We start from the raw sequence: 24,030 nt of genomic DNA, 5'->3' as shown, positions 1-24,030 counted from the left end.
AAAATAGTACTTGCAATAATCTTACGTCCTCATGTTGATATTCATTGACTGGACTCTAAGGGACGCTGTTGGTCAAGTAAAAACAAATCTGAACAGTGTTTCAGGCGGTGCCTTTCACCATTCTGCTCTGTGGAGAGTCGATATGCTTTAACAGCGTTGAGTTTGGCGCAGACTGGCTTTGCTTTGACATTTTTTACACTACCAGATAAAGGAAGCTGGAAATACGAATATCTTCATCATAAACGGCACCTGTATTGCGTTATTGTTAATCATTTGGAATTGTAAAAGACGTTTTTCGATGGTATAATTTTCTATAATTTATTTGGAAACATGGATTTCGGAAAATTTGTCTCCCGGACTCTAAGATGGCGTTGCCACAGCCTGACGTCGCAAAGGCTTCTCTTTATTCTTTGTCTCAGTCATATTGCCTCTGGTCAGATACGTTATTCTATCCCAGAAGAGATGAAGAAGGGATCCCTTATTGGTAATGTCGCTTTGGACCTTGGAATAGACATGCAGAGGCTCCGTTCTGGCCGGGCCCGTATCGTGACCGGAGAAAGCATCCAGTACACCGAGCTGAAGACAGACAAAGGGACTTTGGTTGTGAATGAGCGAATAGACCGAGAGCAGCTTTGTGGAGACGTGACGCCGTGTAGCTTCAGCTTTGATTTGATTTTAGAAAACCCGATGGAACTACACCATGTTACGGTCGAAGTATTGGATATTAATGATAATTCACCTTCCTTTCATCAGCACGACATGCAGCTGACCATCGGAGAATCAGCAGCACCGGGAGCGCGTTTTGTTTTACCCACAGTCAATGATCCTGATGTAGGAGTTAACGGGCTTCAGGACTATAATTTATCTCCAAATGAAAATTTTATTTTAAAAAAGCATTCAAATACTGACGGAAGAAAATATGCGGAGATGGTACTTGAGAAACCGCTGGATAGGGAGCGATATCCAAGTCTGTCTCTAAAGCTGATAGCAGTGGACGGTGGAACACCGCAGAAATCTGGTACAGTAAATATAGATATCACTGTCCTAGATGCTAACGATAACTCTCCTGTTTTTAATCAGTCAGTCTACAAAGCCACTGTAATGGAAAATGCCGCAAAGGGTACCTATATCATCACTGTGAATGCAACTGACGCAGATAGCGGATCAAATGGTTTGATTTATTATTCTATTTCCAAAATGCAAGGCAGTATTGACAGTATATTCGAAATTGACAAGACAACGGGTGTAATATTTCTCGCAGGACAGGTTGACTATGAAAAAGCTAAGAAGTATGAAATTCGCATTGAAGCAACAGACCAAGGAGCTTTAACAGACTCGAGTAAAGTCATAGTTGAGGTGACTGACGTAAATGATAACCCACCTGTTATTAATGTGATGTCATTCACTAGTCCTGTCTCAGAGGATTCTCCTCCTGGTACAACTATTGGGATTATAAATGTGAAAGATCTTGATTCAGGTGATAACGGACAAGTAAATTGTAGAATAGAACAAAATGCACCTTTTAAGATTAAATCTAGTTTAAGGAATTACTACACTTTAGTGACAGACACTGTATTAGATCGTGAAAGTGTTTCAGAATATAACATCACTGTTGTTGCGACAGATGCAGGAATTCCGTCTCTTTCGACAAAGAAAACATTTAATGTAAAGGTCTCTGATGTAAACGATAATGCTCCAGTCTTTCCACAAGGCGTTTACGACGCGTTTATTACAGAGAATAACTCTCCAGGGGTTTCTGTTCTCACTGTAAGGGCGCAAGATCCTGATGGAAACCAAAATGCACGTATATCTTACATTCTGGATGTTAATGACATAGGCGGATCTCCAGTCTCTGAATATGTGTCTATTAGTGCAGAAAGCGGAGTGATACACGCAGTGCGCTCATTTGATTATGAACAAATCAAACAATTGGTTTTCGTCGTCAAAGCTCAGGATGGAGGTTCCCCTCCACTCAGTAGCAATGTGACTGTGAAATTAATAATTCGGGACCAGAACGACAACCCTCCTCAGGTTCTGTACCCAGTCCAGACTGGTGGCTCTCTGGTGGCTGAGATGGTGCCTAGTTCAGCAGATGTGGGCTATCTGGTCACTAAAGTGGTGGCTGTTGATGTGGACTCTGGACAGAATGCCTGGCTCTCCTATAAACTGCAGAAAGCCACAGACAGGGCGCTGTTTGAAGTGGGCTTACAGAATGGAGAAATAAGAACTATCCGCCAAGTCACTGATAAAGATGCTGTGAAACAAAGACTGACTGTTATAGTGGAGGACAACGGGCAGCCCTCTCGTTCAGCTACAGTCATTGTTAACGTGGCGGTGGCGGACAGCTTCCCTGAAGTGCTGTCGGAGTTCACTGACTTTACACACGACAAGGAGTACAATGACAACCTGACTCTTTACTTAGTGTTGGCTTTGGCTGTAGTTTCCTTCCTCTTCATCACGTGTTTAGTGGTTATTATATCAGTGAAAGTCTACAGATGGAGACAGTCTCGCGTCCTGTATCACTCCAATCTCCCTGTGATTCCATATTATCCTCCACGTTACTCAGACACTTTGGGGACAGGGACTCTCCAACACGTGTACAATTACGAGGTGTGCAGGACGACTGACTCCAGAAAGAGTGACTGTAAGTTCGGCCGAGCTGGTAGTCAGAACGTGCTGATAATGGACCCCAGTTCTACAGGGACGATGCAGCGGATACAGAGTGAAAAGAGCATCCTGGATGAACCAGACTCTCCTCTTGAGGTCAGTTCAGTAATGTAGATTCGTCTCTGTTGCTTAAGTTCTCTTTTTGTGTTTGCTTAAGTTGATTGTTAATTGTTGCACGCTTTACCATCATTTTCAGCACCATGGACAGCATCTTACTCTGCAGCTCTTGAATAGTCAGCAAAATAGTTCTATATTCATATGTAGAACTGCAAAACATGAGAACATTCTTTATTCTCAGTCAATGATATGCTGTTTTATTGTTTTACTTACCCATGAAGTGGATTTATTCTGTTGTGTGAATACAGACTGATAACTTTCTAGTTTTTAAATATGCTTGATCTCCAGTGGTTTGCATGTGACCTAAATTATTATACCGACAATGAAATATGCCCCTTTCAGTGCCCTTTTTTAATATCAACCAGGTTTTCTGAACTCCTTTTCTTTGTCAGCGGTTTCCTGAGCCATAATAGAATCTTAGTCATATTTGTTGTTTGTTAATTTGTTTGATGCGTTTTGAATTGCTGTTTTTGTTGAATATGACAATTTTTAGAGATGAATACATTACAAAAGCATAACACTTAAGGTCAGGGTCATATTAGTATTTTGAGGTGTTTTTTGTGGAGTACTATGTTAAAATATTTTGATTAACCACCAGTCAAATGTAGTCAAACACTTAATGTCCCAGATATAATTCTATGTTGCATGGTGTTACTGATTTTGGGCTCTAAGGGACGCTGTTGGTCAATCCAACATAATGTCGAAAGCATTACCACACAGTCCCCTCCCTTACCACCGTGGCCTGTGAGAGAAAAGGAGATTGTGTGCATTATATGGGCTGACATTCGAGGAAAACAGACTCGCATGAATTTATGAATCCATTCAGATACTGAATTGAAAATATAACAGAAGTCTTCTTTAGATGAACATTGGTGTGTTTTTATTCGAAATAGGTGCCGTGTTTGGACTTTTGCAGAGCATTATTTTCGTTCTTTTCCTTTTGCAATGGCTTGTGGAATACCTCCCGACACCCGGTGCTTAAAATTGCGCTTTTGCTGCGGACAGAATTTGCGTCTTCTTTTCTTCCTTTTTTATCTCAATATGGTCAGTGGACATATCCGATATTCAATCCCAGAGGAGATGAAGAAAGGCTCTCTAATCGGTAATGTAGCACAGGACCTTGGTTTGGATCTGAAAAGGCTTCGTTCTGGTCGGGCCCGTATCGTGACCGGAGAGAGCATCCAGTACACGGAGCTGAAGACAGACAAAGGGATTCTAGTCGTCAAAGAGAGAATAGACCGAGAGCAGCTTTGCGGAGATATAACGCCGTGTAGTTTCAGCTTTGAGATGATTTTAGAAAACCCTATGGAGCTACATCAAATTACAGTTGAAATTACAGACATAAATGATCATTCGCCAAAGTTCAAAAGAGATAAAATCCATTTTGAAATAAGCGAAACAGCTAATACTGGTGCTCGTTTTACATTGACTAGTGCAGAGGATCAAGATGTGGGTGTTAACGGACTCAGAGAATATTTTTTGACCGAGAATGACAATTTTGTTCTGAAGCAAAACTCTAATGCAGATGGAAAGAAATATGCAGAGATGGTGTTACAGAAGCCATTAGACAGAGAAACAAACCCTAGTCTGTCTCTAAAGCTCATAGCCGTAGACGGTGGAACTCCGCAGAGATCTGGTTCAGTAAATATAGACATAACTGTTCTTGATGCCAATGATAATGCGCCTGTATTTAACCAATCTGTGTACAAAGCCACAGTGCTGGAAAACTCTCCCAGAGATACTTACGTTACCACTGTTAATGCCAGTGACGTTGATTTCGGGTCAAATAGTGTTATAACATATTATTTTTCAGATCTCAATAGTGGTCTCAGTGATTTGTTTACAGTAAATGAAGAAAGTGGTGTTATTTCCATAACAGGTTTAATTGATTATGAAAAAGACAAAAAGTACGAACTCAGAATCGAGGCAAAAGATCAGGGAGGTTTAACGGATTCAAGTAAAGTAATAATTGAAGTAACTGATGTAAATGACAACGCCCCTATTATTAGCGTTATGTCATTCACTAGTCCTGTGTCAGAGGATTCTCCTTCTGGTACAACTATTGGCATTATAAATGTGAAAGATCTTGATTCAGGTGATAACGGACAAGTGAACTGTAAAATTGAACAAAATGCACCTTTTAAGATTACATCTAATTTGAGGAATTACTACACTTTAGTAACAGACACTGTACTAGATCGAGAAAGTGTCTCAGAATATAACATCACTGTTGTTGCGACAGATGCAGGAATGCCTCCTCTCTCCACAAAAAGAACATTTACTTTAAAGGTCTCTGATGTGAACGATAATGCTCCAGTGTTTTCACAAGGTGTTTACAATGCGTTTATTACAGAGAATAACTCTCCAGGGGTTTCTGTTCTCATGCTAAGGGCTAGAGACCCTGATGAAAATCAAAATGCACGTATATCTTATATTCTGGAAGATGCTAATATTGGCGGGTCTCCAGTCTCTGAATATGTTTCTGTAAATGCAGAAAGCGGAGTAGTACACATAGTGCGCTCATTTGATTATGAACAAATCAAACAGCTCGTTTTCGTCGTCAAAGCTCAGGATGGAGGCTCCCCTCCACTCAGTAGCAATGTGAGTGTGAAAATAATGATCCAGGACCAGAACGACAACCCCCCTCAGGTTCTGTACCCTGTCCAGACTGGTGGCTCTCTGGTGGCTGAGATGGTGCCTCGTTCAGCAGATGTGGGCTATCTGGTCACTAAAGTGGTGGCTGTTGATGTGGACTCTGGACAGAATGCCTGGCTCTCCTATAAACTGCAGAAAGCCACAGACAGGGCGCTGTTTGAAGTGGGCTTACAGAATGGAGAAATAAGAACTATCCGCCAAGTCACTGATAAAGATGCTGTGAAGCAAAGACTGACTGTTATAGTGGAGGACAACGGGCAGCCCTCTCGTTCAGCTACAGTCATTGTTAACGTGGCGGTGGCGGACAGCTTCCCTGAAGTGCTGTCGGAGTTCACTGACTTTACACACGACAAGGAGTACAATGACAACCTGACTTTTTACTTAGTGTTGGCTTTGGCTGTAGTTTCCTTCCTCTTCATCACGTGTTTAGTGGTTATTATATCAGTGAAAATCTACAGATGGAGACAGTCTCGCGTCCTGTATCACTCCAATCTCCCTGTGATTCCATATTATCCTCCACGTTACTCAGACACTTTGGGGACAGGGACTCTCCAACACGTGTACAATTACGAGGTGTGCAGGACGACTGACTCCAGAAAGAGTGACTGTAAGTTCGGCAGAGCTGGTAGTCAGAATGTGCTGATAATGGACCCCAGTTCTACAGGGACGATGCAGCGGATACAGAGTGAAAAGAGCATCCTGGATGAACCAGATTCTCCTCTAGAGGTTAGTTAAATAAGTCAGCTGGGTCTATGTGCGTTTTTGATCTATCTATCTATCTATCTATCTATCTATCTATCTATCTATCTATCTATTATTTCATTGATTAAAACCGCTGTCATGTAGTAATTTTCAGCACCTTGGACAGCGATCCAGTTTGCATCACCTTATGAAACACTGTGTCTGTTAAAGTCTCCATAGATGAAGGTTTTTAAAAGCACATGGTCATGAGTTAATCTCATACGAAATGTATTATTTAACTATGTGTTATTAGCGGAAAGCATTTTGAGGGAAACTAAGTTGTCCAATGATGTTCAAACTTCAAAGCGTAAACTTTGCTGCCAAATTTTCACTTTGTTGTTTAGACAATAATCTTGTATGATTTGAAAGGATGCTGTCTGATATAATGGCTCTTGGACAAGTTGGTGTAACAATATAGTAATGTTAAAATAATGTTGTGCTGCTGAAAAGCATATTGCAGAACCCGAATCCTCCTACATTTCTCTACAGAATATTAAAGGGACTAGCCTAATCTCTGCCTTTTCTGTGTATATTATTGTTCAACATGTCCAAACATAATTGTTGCTATCAACTTATTTATGAGGAGAGTGCATTAATTCCACATCAGTCTTAATGATAGTTTGTAAACTTTTGAATCACTGGGAGTCATTAACATGGTGTTAGAATTTAAAAATGCACCATTCCCTTAAAGACAACAATTGTGTTTTTTTGTATTTAAAACAGGTTGTTTAGTTTTTTTTTCTTTCGGATCGAGTCCACTGTTTGTGCAAACGTTTCAGAATGAGATTTAATTTTCAGTTATTTTTGACACAGCGTTTTGCGTTGAGACATAATTTGTTATAATACAATATGCGGAGTTTAAACTTTTTTTCCATTTATAGCTTCCTTAAAAATCATTCCAAAGTGAGTTCCACACGTGGTAGAGATGTGTTCAGTGTATCTGTATACAAGTCTAAGTATAGCAGATTTGTTGTTCACCTTTTAGGCTCTGAGGGACGCTGTTGGTCAGCGAAATATTTTCTCTCTTCTGTCGTCATTCAGCCCATCCCCGACTGACTACACAGTGAAGAAGGCTCTTTCTGTTTTATCGAGGTTCAGAGCGAACGTGTTCTCACACACTTGCATATAAACGTTGAATACGTCTCTAAGTGTTACCAGGAAACGGATTTCACAACCTGATTTACCGTCATATCAGTTGGATTTTCATTCTTTGTTGCCACGATGGCAACACGAGGATTTCTCACCAACATGTCCGAAAAATGGATATTGTTTTATGGACTGCGACGGCAAATAGCACTGTTTATGTTGCTGCTTCATGTTGTTAACATGGTAGGTGGTCAGATTCGTTATTCTATACCAGAAGAGATGAAGAAAGGCTCTGTTATTGGTAACGTTGCACAAGATCTTGGTTTGGATCTGAAAAGGCTCCGTTCTGGGCGGGCCCGTATCGTGACCGGGGAAAATATCCAGTACACCGAGCTGAAGATAGACAAAGGGATTCTCGTCGTGAATGAGAGAATAGACCGAGAGGAGGTCTGTGGAGACGTAACGCCGTGTAGCTTCAGCTTTGAGGTGTTTTTAGAAAATCCAATCGAACTGCACAGAATAACTGTGGAGGTTTTGGATATAAATGATCACGCTCCCGTCTTCCCAAATAGAGATACGCCTATCAGTTTTGAAATAAGTGAATCAGCTGCAGTCGGAGTCCAGTTTCCGCTGCAGAGTGCAGAGGATCAAGATGTGGGGCAAAACGCTTTGCAAAATTATGTTTTGTCACAAAACGACAATTTTATTTTGAAACAGCATCCAAATCCAGACGGAAGCAAACATTGTGAAATTGTGCTCCAGAAGCCTTTAGACAGAGAACAACGTCCACATTTGTCTTTGAAATTAATCGCAGTGGACGGAGGAGCTCCACAGAGATCAGGTACAGTGAATATAGATATTACCGTGTTAGATGCTAACGACAACATTCCGGTTTTTAACCAATCCGTATATAAAGCATCTGTGATGGAAAACACGATGAAAGGCACTAGTATTGTTACAGTAAATGCCACAGACGCGGATAGCGGTTCAAATGGACTCATTACTTATAGTTTGTCTAAAATGAAAGGGAGTGCAGCAAATATATTCAGTATTGATGAAATCACAGGAACAATTTCTGTGGCTGGTCAAATAGATTATGAAAAAGACAGAAAATACGATGTGAGGGTCGAGGCGAAGGATCGAGGTGGTTTAATCGGAACAAGTAAAGTTATATTAGATGTTGTTGACATAAACGACAATGCCCCAGTTATAAATATAATGTCATTTTCCAGCCCCTTGTCTGAAGATGCGCGTCCTGGTACAACAATTGCAGTTTTCAACGTTAAAGATGCCGATTCTGAGAAAAATGGGCAAATCACATGTTCTATTGATGGAAAACTTCCATTTAAGATCGAATCATCTTTAACAAACTATTACAATTTAATCTCAGATCAATATTTTGATAGAGAATCCGTCCCAGAATATAACATAACAATAACAGCCACGGATTTAGGGACTCCCCCTCTTTCCAGTTCAAGAAAGCTACATCTTAAAATATCTGACGTAAACGACAACCCACCATTATTTGATAAAAACAGCTATTCTGCTTATATCTCAGAGAATAATTCCCCCGGAGTTTCCATATTTGCTGTTAGTGCGCGAGACTCTGATTGGAATCAAAACGCGAGAATATCGTATCTTTTAGAGGAAATACAAGTCAGTGGTAGTCCAGTTTCTACATATGTGTCTTTAAACTCTGAAACTGGAGTCCTTAACGCGGTCCGTTCCTTTGATTATGAGCAAATTAAACAGCTCCAGCTAGTAGTCAAAGCTCAGGATGGGGGCTCCCCTCCACTCAGTAGCAATGTGAGTGTGAAAATAATGATCCTGGACCAGAACGACAACCCTCCTCAGGTTCTGTACCCAGTCCAGACTGGTGGCTCTCTGGTGGCTGAGATGGTGCCTCGTTCAGCAGATGTGGGCTATCTGGTCACTAAAGTAGTGGCTGTTGATGTGGACTCTGGACAGAATGCCTGGCTCTCCTATAAACTGCAGAAAGCCACAGACAGGGCGCTGTTTGAAGTGGGCTTACAGAATGGAGAAATAAGAACTATCCGCCAAGTCACTGATAAAGATGCTGTGAAACAAAGACTGACTGTTATAGTGGAGGACAACGGGCAGCCCTCTCGTTCAGCTACAGTCATTGTTAACGTGGCGGTGGCGGACAGCTTCCCTGAAGTGCTGTCGGAGTTCACTGACTTTACACACGACAAGGAGTACAATGACAACCTGACTTTTTACTTAGTGTTGGCTTTGGCTGTAGTTTCCTTCCTCTTCATCACGTGTTTAGTGGTTATTATATCAGTGAAAATCTACAGATGGAGACAGTCTCGCGTCCTGTATCACTCCAATCTCCCTGTGATTCCATATTATCCTCCACGTTACTCAGACACTTTGGGGACAGGGACTCTCCAACATGTGTACAATTACGAGGTGTGCAGGACGACTGACTCCAGAAAGAGTGACTGTAAGTTTGGCAGAGCTGGTAGTCAGAACGTGCTGATAATGGACCCCAGTTCTACAGGGACGATGCAGCGGATACAGAGTGAAAAGAGCATCCTGGATGAACCAGACTCTCCTCTAGAGGTTAGTTAAACAACGTAGCTTCATCTCTGTTCCTTAATTTCTTTTTCTGTGTTTAACAGTGAATTGTAGCGCGTATACAGTCATTTTCAGCACCATGGACAGCATCGCACTCTGCATCTCTTACTCGGTGCAAAACGTCTGTATTAATTTAATGAACTGCTAAACATTATATTATTCTTTCGTTATATTATTTCAATTCTTTTTAATTGTTTTACAGGCATCGCTTGGGCGTGTTATTTTGTCTTTATGCGGGTTGATAACATTCTAGTTTCTATATATGCTAGTACAGTGTGGATGATCTCAGGAGCATCGTAATATGCATTAAATCGTCATGACACAAACTGAAACACATGGTTTACATCAATCAAAAATGTCCCTTACACTGCTCTCATTTAAAATCAATTTAGCGAAACTTCTTTTCTTTCCCAGTGCTTCCCCGAGTCATGATAGAATCGTAGTGATATTTTTTGTTTGTTCATTTCTTTGATGCGTTATGTAATGCTGTTTTTATATTATTATATTTTATATTTGCATTGTTAGAGCTAAGTACATAAAAACTATTATGATAAAACTCAGGGTCAGATTAATATTTTGAGGTGTTTTTGTGGAGTACTATGTTGAAATATTTTGATTAACCACCAATCAAATGTACTCAAACACTAAATGTCCCAGATATAATATATGTAGCATGGTGTTACTGATTTTGGGCTCTAAGGGACGCTGTTGGTCAATCCAACAGAATGTCGAAAACATTATCACACAGTCCCCTCCCTTACCACCGTGGCCTGTGAGAGAAAAGAAGATTGTGTGCATTATATGGGATGACATTCGAGGAAAACAGACGCGCATTAATTTATGAATACATTCAAATACTGAATTGAAAAGACAACAGAAGTCTTCTTTAGATGAACATTACTGTGTTTTTATTCAGAATAGGTGCCGTGTTTGGACCTTTGTAGAGCATATTTTCGTTTTTTCCTTTTGCTATGGCTTGTGGAATACCTCCCGACACTCGGTGCGTAAAATGGCGCTTTGGCTGCGGACATAATTTGCGTCTTCTTTTCTTCCTTTTTTATCTGAATATGGTCAGTGGACATATCCGATATTCAATCCCAGAGGAGATGAAGAAAGGCTCTCTAATCGGCAATGTAGCACAGGACCTTGGTTTGGATCTGAAAAGGCTTCGTTCTGGTCGGGCCCGTATCGTGACCGGAGAGAGCATCCAGTACACGGAGCTGAAGACAGACAAAGGGATTCTAGTCGTCAAAGAGAGAATAGACCGAGAGCAGCTTTGCGGAGACATAACGCCGTGTAGTTTCAGCTTTGAGGTGATTTTAGAAAACCCTATGGAGCTACATCAAATTACAGTTGAAATAACAGACATAAATGATCATTCGCCCACGTTCAAAAGAGATAAAATCCAGTTTGAAATAAGCGAAACAGCTAATACTGGTGCTCGTTTTACATTGACTAGTGCAGAGGATCAAGATGTGGGTGTTAACGGACTCAGAGAATATTTTTTGACCGAGAATGACAATTTTGTTCTGAAGCAAAACTCTAATGCAGATGGAAAGAAATATGCAGAGATGGTGTTACAGAAGCCATTAGACAGAGAAACAAACCCTAGTCTGTCTCTAAAGCTCATAGCCGTAGACGGTGGAACTCCGCAGAGATCTGGTACAGTAAATATAGACATAACTGTTCTTGATGTCAATGATAATGCACCTGTATTTAATCAATCTGTGTACAAAGCCACAGTGCTTGAAAACTCTCCAAGAGATACTTACGTTACCACTGTTAATGCCAGTGACGCTGATTTCGGGTCAAATAGTGTTATAACGTATTATTTTTCAGATCTCAATAGTGGCCTCAGTGATTTGTTTACAGTTAATGAAGAAAGTGGTGTTATTTCAATAACAGGTTTAATTGATTATGAAAAAGACAAAAAGTACGAACTCAGAATCGAGGCAAAAGATCAGGGAGGTTTAACGGATTCAAGTAAAGTAATAATTGAAGTAACTGATGTAAATGACAACGCCCCTATTATTAGCGTTATGTCATTCACTAGTCCTGTGTCAGAAGATGCTCCTTCTGGTACAACTATTGGCATTATAAATGTGAAAGATCTTGATTCAGGTGATAACGGACAAGTGAACTGTAAAATTGAACAAAATGTTCCTTTTAAGATTAGATCTAATTTGAGGAATTACTATACTTTAGTAACCGACACTGTACTAGATCGAGAAAGTGTTTCAGAATATAACATCACTGTTGTTGCGACAGATGCAGGAATGCCTCCTCTCTACACAAAAAGAACATTTAATTTAAAGGTCTCTGATGTGAACGATAATGCTCCAGTGTTTTCACAAGGTGTTTACAATGCGTTTATTACAGAGAATAACTCTCCAGGGGTTTCTGTTCTCATGCTAAGGGCTAGAGACCCTGATGAAAACCAAAATGCACGTATATCTTATATTCTGGAAGATGCTAATATCGGCGGGTCTCCAGTCTCTGAATATGTTTCTGTAAATGCAGAAAGCGGAGTAGTACACGTCGTCAGCTCATTTGATTATGAACAAATCAAACAGCTGGTTTTTGTCGTCAAAGCTCAGGATGGAGGCTCCCCTCCACTCAGTAGCAATGTGAGTGTGAAAATAATGATCCAGGACCAGAACGACAACCCCCCTCAGGTTCTGTACCCTGTCCAGACTGGTGGCTCTCTGGTGGCTGAGATGGTGCCTCGTTCAGCAGATGTGGGCTATCTGGTCACTAAAGTGGTGGCTGTTGATGTGGACTCTGGACAGAATGCCTGGCTCTCCTATAAACTGCAGAAAGCCACAGACAGGGCGCTGTTTGAAGTGGGCTTACAGAATGGAGAAATAAGAACTATCCGCCAAGTCACTGATAAAGATGCTGTGAAACAAAGACTGACTGTTATAGTGGAGGACAACGGGCAGCCCTCTCGTTCAGCTACAGTCATTGTTAACGTGGCGGTGGCGGACAGCTTCCCTGAAGTGCTGTCGGAGTTCACTGACTTTACACACGACAAGGAGTACAATGACAACCTGACTTTTTACTTAGTGTTGGCTTTGGCTGTAGTTTCCTTCCTCTTTATCACGTGTTTAGTGGTTATTATATCAGTGAAAATCTACAGATGGAGACAGTCTCGCGTCCTGTATCACTCCAATCTCCCTGTGATTCCATATTATCCTCCACGTTACTCAGACACTTTGGGGACAGGGACTCTCCAACACGTGTACAATTACGAGGTGTGCAGGACGACTGACTCCAGAAAGAGTGACTGTAAGTTCGGCAGAGCTGGTAGTCAGAACGTGCTGATAATGGACCCCAGTTCTACAGGGACGATGCAGCGGATACAGAGTGAAAAGAGCATCCTGGATGAACCAGACTCTCCTCTAGAGGTTAGTTAAATAAGCCAGCTGGGTCTATATGCGTTTTTTTATCTATCTATCTATCTATCTATCTATCTATCTATCTATCTATCTATCTATCTATCTATTATTGCATTGATAAAAACTGCTGATTCATGTTGTCATTTTCAGCACCATGGACAGCGTAACAGTTTGCATCACCATGTAAAATGCTGTCTGTTAAAGTCTCCATAGATGCAGCTTTTTAAAAGCACATCCTCATGACTTAATCTTATACAAACTTTATTATGTAACTATATTTTATTAGTAAAATTCATTTTGATGGAAACTAAGTTGTCCAATGATGTTCAAACTTCAATTCGCAAAGTTTACTGCCAAATTTTCACTTTGTTGTTTATACAATAATCTTGTTTAATATGAAAGGATGCTGTCTGTTATAATGGCTCTTGGACAAGTTGGTGTAACAATATAGTAATGTTAAAATAATGTTGTGCTGCTGAAAAGCATATTACAGAACCTGAATCCTCCTACAATTCTCTTCAGAATAGTAAAGGGACTAGGCTTCTTTCTGCCTTTTCTGTGTATATTGCTGTTCAACGTGCCCAAACATAATTGTTGCTATCAACTTATTTATTAGGAGAGTGCATTAATTCACATCAGTCTTTATCAGAGTTGTTAAACTTTTGAATCACTGGGAGTCATTAATATGGTCTTAGAATTCAAATGTTCATATTTCCCTTAAAGACAACAATTATATATATGTTTTATTTTAAATAAGTTGTCTAGTTCTTTTCTTTCGGATCCAGTCAACTGTTTGTGAATCGTTTCAGAATGAAATTTAATTTTCAGTTATTTTTGACAGAGCGTTTTGCGTAATTTTTTATGATATAATATGCTGAGTTGAAACGTGTTTTAATTTATAGTTTTCTTAATAGTCATTCCAAAGTGATTTCCATACGAGGTGTGTTCAGTTTGTCTATATACAAGTCTAAGTATAGCAGGGGCCTCATTTGTTGTTCAACTTTTAGGCTCTGAGGGACGCTGTTGGTCAGCAAAAATAATTTCTCTCTTCTGTCGTCATTCAGTCCATCCCCGACTGACTACACAGTGAAGAAGGCTCTTTCTGTTTTATCGAGGTTCAGAGCGAACGTGTTCTCACACACTTGCATATAAACGTTGAAGACGTCTCTAGGTGTTACCAGGAAACGGATTTCACAATCTGATTTACCGTCATATCAGTTGGATTTTCATTCTTTGTTGCCACGATGGCAACACGAGAATTTCTCACCAACATATCCGCAAGATGGCTATTGTTTTATGGACTGCGACGGCAAATAGGACTGCTTTTGTTGCTGCTTCATGTTGTTAACATGGTAGGTGGTCAGATTCGTTATTCTATACCAGAGGAGATGAAGAAAGGCTCTGTTATTGGTAACGTTGCACAAGATCTTGGTGTGAATTTGAAAAGGCTTCGTTCTGGGCGGGCCCGTATCGTGACCGGAGAAAATATCCAGTACACCGAGCTGAAGACAGACAAAGGGATTCTCGTCGTGAATGAGAGAATAGACCGAGAGGAGCTCTGTGGAGACGTAACGCCGTGTAGCTTCAGCTTTGAGGTTATTTTAGAAAATCCAATGGAGCTGCACAGAATAACTGTGGAGGTTTTGGATATAAATGATCACGCTCCCGTCTTCCCAAATAGAGATACTCCTATCCGCCTCGAAATAAGTGAATCAGCTGTAGTTGGAGTTCAGTTTCCACTGCAGAGTGCAGAGGATCTAGACGTGGGGCAAAACGCGCTTGAAGATTATGTTTTGTCACCCAACGACAATTTTATTTTGAAGCAACATGCAAATCCAGATGGCAGTAAATATGTTGAAATGGTGCTCCAGAAGCCTTTAGATAGAGAGCGACATCCACATTTGACTTTAAAATTAATCGCAGTGGACGGAGGAACTCCACAGAGATCAGGTACAGTGAATATAGATATTACCGTGTTAGATGCTAACGACAACGTTCCGGTTTTTAACCAATCCGTGTATAAAGCATCTGTGATGGAAAACACGATGAAAGGCACTAGTATTGTTACAGTAAATGCCACAGACGCGGACAGCGGTTCAAATGGACTCATTACTTATAGTTTGTCTAAAATGAAAGGGAGTGCAGCAAATATATTCAGTATTGATGAAATCACAGGAACAATTTCTGTCGCTGGTCAAATAGATTATGAAAAAGACAGAAAATACGAGTTGAGGGTCGAGGCAAAGGATCAGGGTGGCTTAACGGGAACAAGTAAAGTTATAATTGATGTTTTTGATATTAACGACAATGCTCCAGTTATAAATAGTATGTCATTTTCCAGCCCTGTATCCGAGGATGCACCCCCTGGTACAACGATTGCTATTTTAAACATAAAAGATGCCGATTCTGAGAAAAATGGGCAAATCAAATGTTCTATAGATGGAAAACTTCCCTTTAAGATCGAATCATCTATAACAAACTATTACAATTTAATCTCAGATCAGCATTTTGATAGAGAATCCGTCTCAGAATATAATATAACAATAACAGCCACGGATTTAGGGACTCCCCCTCTTTCCAGTTCAAGAAAACTACATCTTAAAATATCTGACGTAAACGACAACCCACCATTATTTGATAAAAACAGCTATTCTTCTTATATCACAGAGAATAATTCCCCCGGAGTTTCCATATTTGCTCTTAGCGCCCGAGACTCTGATTGGAATCAAAACGCTAGAATATCGTATCTTTTAGAGGAAATACAAGTCAATGGTAGTCCAGTTTCTACCTATGTGTCTTTAAACTCTGAAACTGGAGTCCTTAACGCGGTCCGTTCCTTTGATTATGAGCAAATTAAACAGCTCCAGCTAGTAGTCAAAGCTCAGGATGGAGGCTCCCCTCCACTCAGTAGCAATGTGAGTGTGAAAATAATGATCCAGGACCAGAACGACAACCCCCCTCAGGTTCTGTACCCAGTCCAGACTGGTGGCTCTCTGGTGGCTGAGATGGTGCCTCGTTCAGCAGATGTCGGCTATCTGGTCACTAAAGTGGTGGCTGTTGATGTGGACTCTGGACAGAATGCCTGGCTCTCCTATAAACTGCAGAAAGCCACAGACAGGGCGCTGTTTGAAGTGGGCTTACAGAATGGAGAAATAAGAACTATCCGCCAAGTCACTGATAAAGATGCTGTGAAACAAAGACTGACTGTTATAGTGGAGGACAACGGGCAGCCCTCTCGGTCAGCTACAGTCATTGTTAACGTGGCGGTGGCGGACAGCTTCCCTGAAGTGCTGTCGGAGTTCACTGACTTTACACACGACAAGGAGTACAATGACAACCTGACTTTTTACTTAGTGTTGGCTTTGGCTGTAGTTTCCTTCCTCTTCATCACGTGTTTAGTGGTTATTATATCAGTGAAAATCTACAGATGGAGACAGTCTCGCGTCCTGTATCACTCCAATCTCCCTGTGATTCCATATTATCCTCCACGTTACTCAGACACTTTGGGGACAGGGACTCTCCAACACGTGTACAATTACGAGGTGTGCAGGACGACTGACTCCAGAAAGAGTGACTGTAAGTTCGGCAGAGCTGGTAGTCAGAACGTGCTGATAATGGACCCCAGTTCTACAGGGACGATGCAGCGGATACAGAGTGAAAAGAGCATCCTGGATGAACCAGATTCTCCTATAGAGGTGAGGGGCAATATGCTAAGTCTTGTTTTTGTGAAATGAAATTGCAATAAGTAGTTGTCTGCTGTTTAGCCGAACAAAAGTGCACCCGGTTCATTTCAGCACCACAGTGTGGACAGCACCTCTTTAACTGAAAGTGCTCTCTGGCTTGAAAGCTTTCCACTTTCCTCTGAATGTATATAAGTTCTAACATCTGTTAATAATACTACTAATGACAATCACAATACATTTATTTTCTCACTATTATTGTTAATTATTGTCATCATTATTATTATTAGTAGTAGTATTAGTAACACGTTTAACATTTAAGACAATGAACATTATTTGACAGGTTTTTAAATATTTGCAAATGCAGTTTACCCTGCAGAATTAGGTCAATGTTCTTCTTCTTCTACCTATTATTATTATTATTATTATTATTATTATTATTATCAAAGGCCTTGATGTTGCAGACATCAGTGTTTATCCGCTTTGCTCTTATTACTAGCTTCATTATTTACTTCCAGCCCTTTTGGTGTTCACGTTTTGGACTCTAAGTGACGCTGTTGAACAAGAATATAATGTCTATCCATAGTCTCTCTTCTGTAGTGCAGGCTTGTTCTTTTTAAGATCACATTAAGCTAGGCTCCGAGGGAACAGCAAGAAGCTTATAAATCTCGGCAAATAACGTGTTGTTTTTTGTAGTCTTTGCTCGTGTTTTCTAGTGTTTTCTAATATATACAAAGCACATCTGGAAGAGTGGATGATATTGAATTCAAGTTGGAGGATTTTCGTTCTTTTTCTTCAGAAAATGTCCCTTTCCGACATGGCGTATCAGCAACCACTCAGCAAATGCCGTTTACATGTCGGACCTCAGCGGGTGATGCTTCTTCTGTTGTTTTACTTCTTTAATGTTGTCGCTGGTCAGATCCGCTACTCTATCCCAGAGGAAATGAAGAAGGGCTCTCTTATCGGTAATGTAGCACAGGATCTGGGTTTGGATGTGAAAAGGCTCCGTTCTGGTCGGGCCCGTATCGTGACCGGAGAAAACATCCAGTATACGGAGCTAAAGACAGACAAAGGGATTCTCGTCGTGAATGAGAGAATAGACCGAGAGCAGCTTTGTGGAGACGTAACGCCGTGTAGTTTCAGCTTTGAAGTGATTTTAGAAAACCCGATGGAGCTACACCACATAACAATTGAGGTGTTAGATGTAAATGATCATCCTCCGGTGTTCAAGAAATCGGATATTATGTTAGACATAAGCGAGTCAGCTAATCTTGGGGCGCGATTTGTGCTCGACAGTGCAGAGGATCCTGATGTTGGCGTCAATGGCTTACAGAATTATGTTTTAACCTCAAACGACAATTTCGTTTTAAAACAGCATGTAAATCCAGACGGGAGTAAATATGCAGAGATGGTGCTTCAGAAGCAATTAGACAGAGAGGAGGTTCCCCATCTTTCTTTAAAGCTTATAGCGGTAGATGGTGGGAATCCACAGAGATCTGGCACAGTAAATATAAACATAATAGTTTTAGATGCCAATGACAATCCTCCGGTTTTCAACCAGTCAGTTTATAAAGCCACAGTGATTGAAAATGCAGCAAGGGGCACTAATATCGTTACTGTTAATGCTACAGACGCAGATAGCGGGTCGAATGGTTACATCACATATTCAATTTCAAACGTGAAGAGCAACATAGCTGATTTGTTGTCCATAGATCAAGTCTCTGGTGCATTATTTGTTTCAGGTCCTATAGATTTCGAAAAGGATAAAAAATATGAGCTTAGAATCGATGCAAAAGATCAGGGAGGTTTAACGGATTCAAGTAAGGTAATAATTGACGTAACTGATGTAAATGACAACGCCCCTATTATTAGCGTCATGTCATTCACTAGTCCTGTGTCAGAGGATTCTCCTCCAGGTACAGCTATTGGCATTATAAATATAAAAGATCTTGATTCTGGGGATAACGGACAAGTGAATTGTAAAATAGAACAAAATGCACCTTTTAAGATTAAATCTAGTTTAAGGAATTACTACACTTTGGTGACAGACACTGTATTAGATCGTGAAAGTGTTTCAGAATATAACATCACTGTTGTTGCGACAGATGCAGGAATGCCTCTTCTCTCAACAAAGAGAACATTTAATTTAAAGGTCTCTGATGTGAACGATAATGCTCCAGTGTTTTCACAAGGTGTTTACAACGCGTTTATTACAGAGAATAACTCTCCAGGGGTTTCTGTTCTCACTGTTAGGGCTAGAGACCCTGATGAAAACCAGAACGCCCGTATATCTTATATTCTGGTGGATTCTGATCTTGACGGTTCTCCAGTGTCTCACTGTGTGTCAGTGAATGCAGAAAGCGGAGTCATACACGCAGTGCGCTCATTTGATTATGAGCAGGTCAAACAGCTGGTTTTCGTTGTCAAAGCTCAGGATGGAGGCTCCCCTCCACTCAGTAGCAATGTGAGTGTGAAAATAATGATCCAGGACCAGAACGACAACCCTCCTCAGGTTCTGTACCCAGTCCAGACTGGTGGCTCTCTGGTGGCTGAGATGGTGCCTCGTTCAGCAGATGTGGGCTATCTGGTCACTAAAGTGGTGGCTGTTGATGTGGACTCTGGACAGAATGCCTGGCTCTCCTATAAACTGCAGAAAGCCACAGACAGGGCGCTGTTTGAAGTGGGCTTACAGAATGGAGAAATAAGAACTATCCGCCAAGTCACTGATAAAGATGCTGTGAAACAAAGACTGACTGTTATAGTGGAGGACAACGGGCAGCCCTCTCGTTCAGCTACAGTCATTGTTAACGTGGCGGTGGCGGACAGCTTCCCTGAAGTGCTGTCGGAGTTCACTGACTTTACACACGACAAGGAGTACAATGACAACCTGACTTTTTACTTAGTGTTGGCTTTGGCTGTAGTTTCCTTCCTCTTCATCACGTGTTTAGTGGTTATTATATCAGTGAAAATCTACAGATGGAGACAGTCTCGCGTCCTGTATCACTCCAATCTCCCTGTGATTCCATATTATCCTCCACGTTACTCAGACACTTTGGGGACAGGGACTCTCCAACACGTGTACAATTACGAGGTGTGCAGGACGACTGACTCCAGAAAGAGTGACTGTAAGTTCGGCAGAGCTGGTAGTCAGAACGTGCTGATAATGGACCCCAGTTCTACAGGGACGATGCAGCGGATACAGAGTGAAAAGAGCATCCTGGATGAACCAGACTCTCCACTAGAGGTTAGTTCAGTTTTATCACCTGAGTCAATTATACAATCTTTGGTGCTGTGCGCCTCAAATTCAATTTTCCTTCTTGTTGACTGTGTACTTTGTATGTTCACTCAACTGCCAGCTGTTTTAAATAAATGATTAAATAACTAACATATATCTGTGATTAAATATTTTACTGAATTAGGGCTCAGTAACAAAGTCCATAATATTCATGTTTTTATGTAACAAAAATCAAGTGGTACATTGTTTGTGTTTGCAAACGCAGTGACTGAGTTTAATTTGACATCAGTATTTTATAGTCTGATTTTCCACACCTTCACTCTGGGTCCTACTCTCCTTTCACTTCATTCGTAATGCTGCTTGATTGAGTACCACAGACAGCGACATTATTGTTCTTTTATTAGTAATCCATTGCCCTTTGGAAGTCATTTGATGTCTAACTGCTTAGTGCTGTTGCTTCAATTGACCTGTTGAGTCCGTCTTTTCACAATTATTACGCAAATGTAGTAATATTAATTGATTGAGCAGCAGCTGCAAATATTCACAGGGGATCAATGCTTAGCTTCTTACTCCCAGTATGAGAGAGTTCAGATTTTGGACTCTAAGTGACGCTGTTGGTCAGCGAAACGTTTCAGTGATAACAGCCAGCCTATAACCCTCCCTCACTACCGTTCTTAAGCATGACAGCAGTGATACTGTCCTTCGTGGGAGGACAGGGAGTGAAGAGACGCTTTCTTACACATCGTTCTGTGGAATATACCAGGATCACGTTTTTATCTAAACGTAGTACAATATATTTATCGTGGACTACAACCTCACGTTTATTTTCTTCAAGTGAGGAAGCTTCAGGCATCAATATCTATTGTTTCTGATATGGCAGCCCGAGGCCAGCTCTACCCGAGACGTGTAAGATGGCGATGTTCTTTCATATTACGATGTCAAGTTGGATTTCTCATTGTGCTCACTTTTATGGCTGATCGAGTGGCTGGACAGATTCGTTATTCTATTCCAGAGGAGATGAAAAAAGGCTCCCTCATTGGCAATGTAGCACAAGACCTCGGTCTGGATCTGAAAAGGCTCCGTTCTGGCCGTGCCCGGATCGTGAGTGGAGAAAACATCCAGTACACCGAGCTGAAGACAGACAAAGGGATTCTAGTAGTGAATGAGAGAATAGACAGGGAGCAGCTTTGTGGAGATGTGACACCGTGCAGCCTCAGCTTCGAAATCATTTTAGAAAATCCAATCGAACTTCATCGTGTCACTGTGGAAATTTTTGATATAAACGATAATACCCCCTTCTTTCCAAATAAAGACATCCAGTTTGAAATGAGCGAATCTGCTACAATCGGCGCAAAATTTCCCGTTGAAAGCGCAGTTGATCCTGATGTTGGACTAAACGCATTACAAAATTACATTCTGTCTCCGAATAATTATTTCAGTCTGAAACAACACACTAATCCAGACGGCAGTAAATACGCTGAATTGGTGCTTCAGAAGCCATTAGACAGGGAGGAACACCCCAGTCTCCTTCTAAAAGTAATAGCTGTCGACGGAGGAAACCCACAGAGATCTGGTACAGTGGACATAAATGTATCTGTTTTAGATGCAAACGATAATGCCCCTGTATTCAATCAGTCGGTTTATAGGGCTGCTGTGGTGGAAAATGCGCCAAAGGGGACTTATATTACAACAATTAACGCTAGTGATGCAGACATTGGCAGTAACGGAGAAATAATATTCAGTTTTTCGAAAGTAAAAGGCACTACGGTTGGTATGTTTAGTATCGATGAAAACACAGGTGTCATATCAGTTGCTGGACTTATAGACTTTGAAAAAGAGAAAAAATATGAGCTTAGGTTAGAGGGGAAGGATCGAGGAGGTTTGACTGGAACCAGTAAAGTTATAATTGATGTTAGTGACGTAAATGACAATGCCCCAGTCATTAATATCATGTCATTTTCTGACATTGTAGCAGAAGATTCCCCCCTCGGCACAACAATTGCTGTTATCAATGTAAAAGACGCTGATTCGGAGAAAAATGGACAGATACAATGTGCCATAGATAAAACGCTTCCATTTAAAATCCAGTCATCATTAACAAACTACTATAATTTGGTGGCGGATCAGCATTTCGATAGAGAGACAACTTCTGAATACGATATTATAATAACAGCCACAGACTCAGGGTCCCCTCCTCTTTCTAGCTCCGTCACATTGCAACTTCGAATCTCTGACGTAAACGATAACGTTCCATTGTTCCACAGAAACTCGTATTCTGCTTACGTCACAGAGAACAATTCCCCTGGAAACTCCATAACGACTGTGAGCGCGCGAGACTCTGATTGGAATCAAAACGCGAGAATCTCCTATTTTCTGGAGGACACACAGATCAGCGGTAATCCGGTGTCTAACTATGTGTCCATAAACTCTGAAACTGGCGTCTTACACGCGGTGCGTTCATTTGATTATGAGCAAATTAAACACCTGCAGCTAGTAGTCAAAGCTCAGGATGGAGGCTCCCCTCCACTCAGTAGCAATGTAAGTGTGAAAATAATGATCCAGGACCAGAACGACAACCCTCCTCAGGTTCTGTACCCAGTCCAGACTGGTGGCTCTCTGGTGGCTGAGATGGTGCCTCGTTCAGCAGATGTGGGCTATCTGGTCACTAAAGTGGTGGCTGTTGATGTGGACTCTGGACAGAATGCCTGGCTCTCCTATAAACTGCAGAAAGCCACAGACATGGCGCTGTTTGAAGTGGGCTTACAGAATGGAGAAATAAGAACTATCCGCCAAGTCACTGATAAAGATGCTGTGAAACAAAGACTGACTGTTATAGTGGAGGACAACGGGCAGCCCTCTCGTTCAGCTACAGTCATTGTTAACGTGGCGGTGGCGGACAGCTTCCCTGAAGTGCTGTCGGAGTTCACTGACTTTACACACGACAAGGAGTACAATGACAACCTGACTTTTTACTTAGTGTTGGCTTTGGCTGTAGTTTCCTTCCTCTTCATCACGTGTTTAGTGGTTATTATATCAGTGAAAATCTACAGATGGAGACAGTCTCGCGTCCTGTATCACTCCAATCTCCCTGTGATTCCATATTATCCTCCACGTTACTCAGACACTTTGGGGACAGGGACTCTCCAACACGTGTACAATTACGAGGTGTGCAGGACGACTGACTCCAGAAAGAGTGACATGAAATGTATGCAACCGATGAGTCAAAGTTTAGTTAGTGTGGATGGAGCTGAGACTGATACTTCGCAGGTGGACCAGCAACTGTCTGGAAACTTTTCTCAAATGTCAACTTTGGTGAGTGATATATTTAATATTTTGTTCTCCTTTCTCCTTCTCGTATTCCTTTGGGTGAAAGTATTTGGTGCATGCGCACTGCTGCCAGTAGAGCCTCAGTGTCGCTGTCCGTGGTGCTGGAACTGTCGATGGATTCATATTGAAATAACTTTCTCTATGCTGCGTGTTGTACTGATATGGAAGAATATTATATAAAAGACAAAAGACAGAAAACGGCATTACTTTAAAAAAATCACACAATAGGACCATTTTATATAGGGTTTTGCACACACATCCATTATTATGTTTAATTTAATTTAAGTGTTATCAACAGTTTTGCAAGATATTTTTCTACAAGGAGTTCTCAAGGTGTTTTTCAGCAAACGGTAGTTGTTTTATTGAGAAAACGAACAGTGTATTTTCCAGAGTGAAGTAAAAATTATATGGCAGCTGAAAGGGACAAAAAAATACAATTTCTCCAAACCTTTTTTTCCTTGCTCATCCAATCGTTCAGAATTCATAATATAGTAGGATTTCTTTGGTGAACGTTCATATATAT

General features: G+C 41.0%; 6 protein-coding genes across 6 annotated transcripts; all 6 read left to right on the top strand.

Annotated features, from left to right (window-relative positions):
- Nucleotides 1–151: 151 nt before the first annotated feature.
- Nucleotides 152–16,999, top strand: LOC127375114 (protocadherin gamma-A3-like). Its single transcript, XM_051420951.1, has 2 exons — nt 152–2,031; nt 16,229–16,999. The coding sequence occupies exons 1-2, from the start codon at nt 331–333 to the stop codon at nt 16,997–16,999; spliced, it is 2,472 nt and encodes an 823-aa protein (XP_051276911.1). The 5' UTR covers nt 152–330.
- On the top strand, nt 2,092–9,861 carry LOC127375095 (protocadherin gamma-A4-like; the record flags this gene model as incomplete). The annotated part of the gene is made up of 2 exons (XM_051420930.1): nt 2,092–2,610; nt 9,700–9,861. Coding segments are annotated over 2 exons (681 nt in total), but the record flags the coding sequence as incomplete, so codon positions are not given.
- LOC127374243 (protocadherin gamma-A9-like) lies at nt 2,802–6,174 on the top strand. Its single transcript, XM_051419394.1, has one exon. The coding sequence runs from the start codon at nt 3,730–3,732 to the stop codon at nt 6,172–6,174; it is 2,445 nt and encodes an 814-aa protein (XP_051275354.1). The 5' UTR covers nt 2,802–3,729.
- Nucleotides 10,597–13,283, top strand: LOC127374242 (protocadherin gamma-A9-like). The gene has a single exon (XM_051419393.1). The coding sequence runs from the start codon at nt 10,839–10,841 to the stop codon at nt 13,281–13,283; it is 2,445 nt and encodes an 814-aa protein (XP_051275353.1). The 5' UTR covers nt 10,597–10,838.
- A 481-nt stretch (nt 17,000–17,480) lies between the features above and the next one.
- LOC127375113 (protocadherin beta-11-like) lies at nt 17,481–20,318 on the top strand. The gene has a single exon (XM_051420950.1). The coding sequence runs from the start codon at nt 17,700–17,702 to the stop codon at nt 20,316–20,318; it is 2,619 nt and encodes an 872-aa protein (XP_051276910.1). The 5' UTR covers nt 17,481–17,699.
- A 550-nt stretch (nt 20,319–20,868) lies between these two features.
- Nucleotides 20,869–23,774, top strand: LOC127374231 (protocadherin beta-11-like). Its single transcript, XM_051419379.1, has one exon. The coding sequence runs from the start codon at nt 21,054–21,056 to the stop codon at nt 23,685–23,687; it is 2,634 nt and encodes an 877-aa protein (XP_051275339.1). The 5' UTR covers nt 20,869–21,053; the 3' UTR covers nt 23,688–23,774.
- Nucleotides 23,775–24,030: the final 256 nt, after the last annotated feature.

The sequence above is a fragment of the Dicentrarchus labrax genome, unplaced genomic scaffold (genome assembly GCF_905237075.1).
Source record: "Dicentrarchus labrax unplaced genomic scaffold, dlabrax2021, whole genome shotgun sequence".
NCBI classification, from domain to species: Eukaryota; Metazoa; Chordata; class Actinopteri; family Moronidae; genus Dicentrarchus; species Dicentrarchus labrax.
The sequence above is the reverse complement of the archived record's forward strand: the minus strand, read 5'-3'. Positions and strand labels throughout refer to the sequence as shown.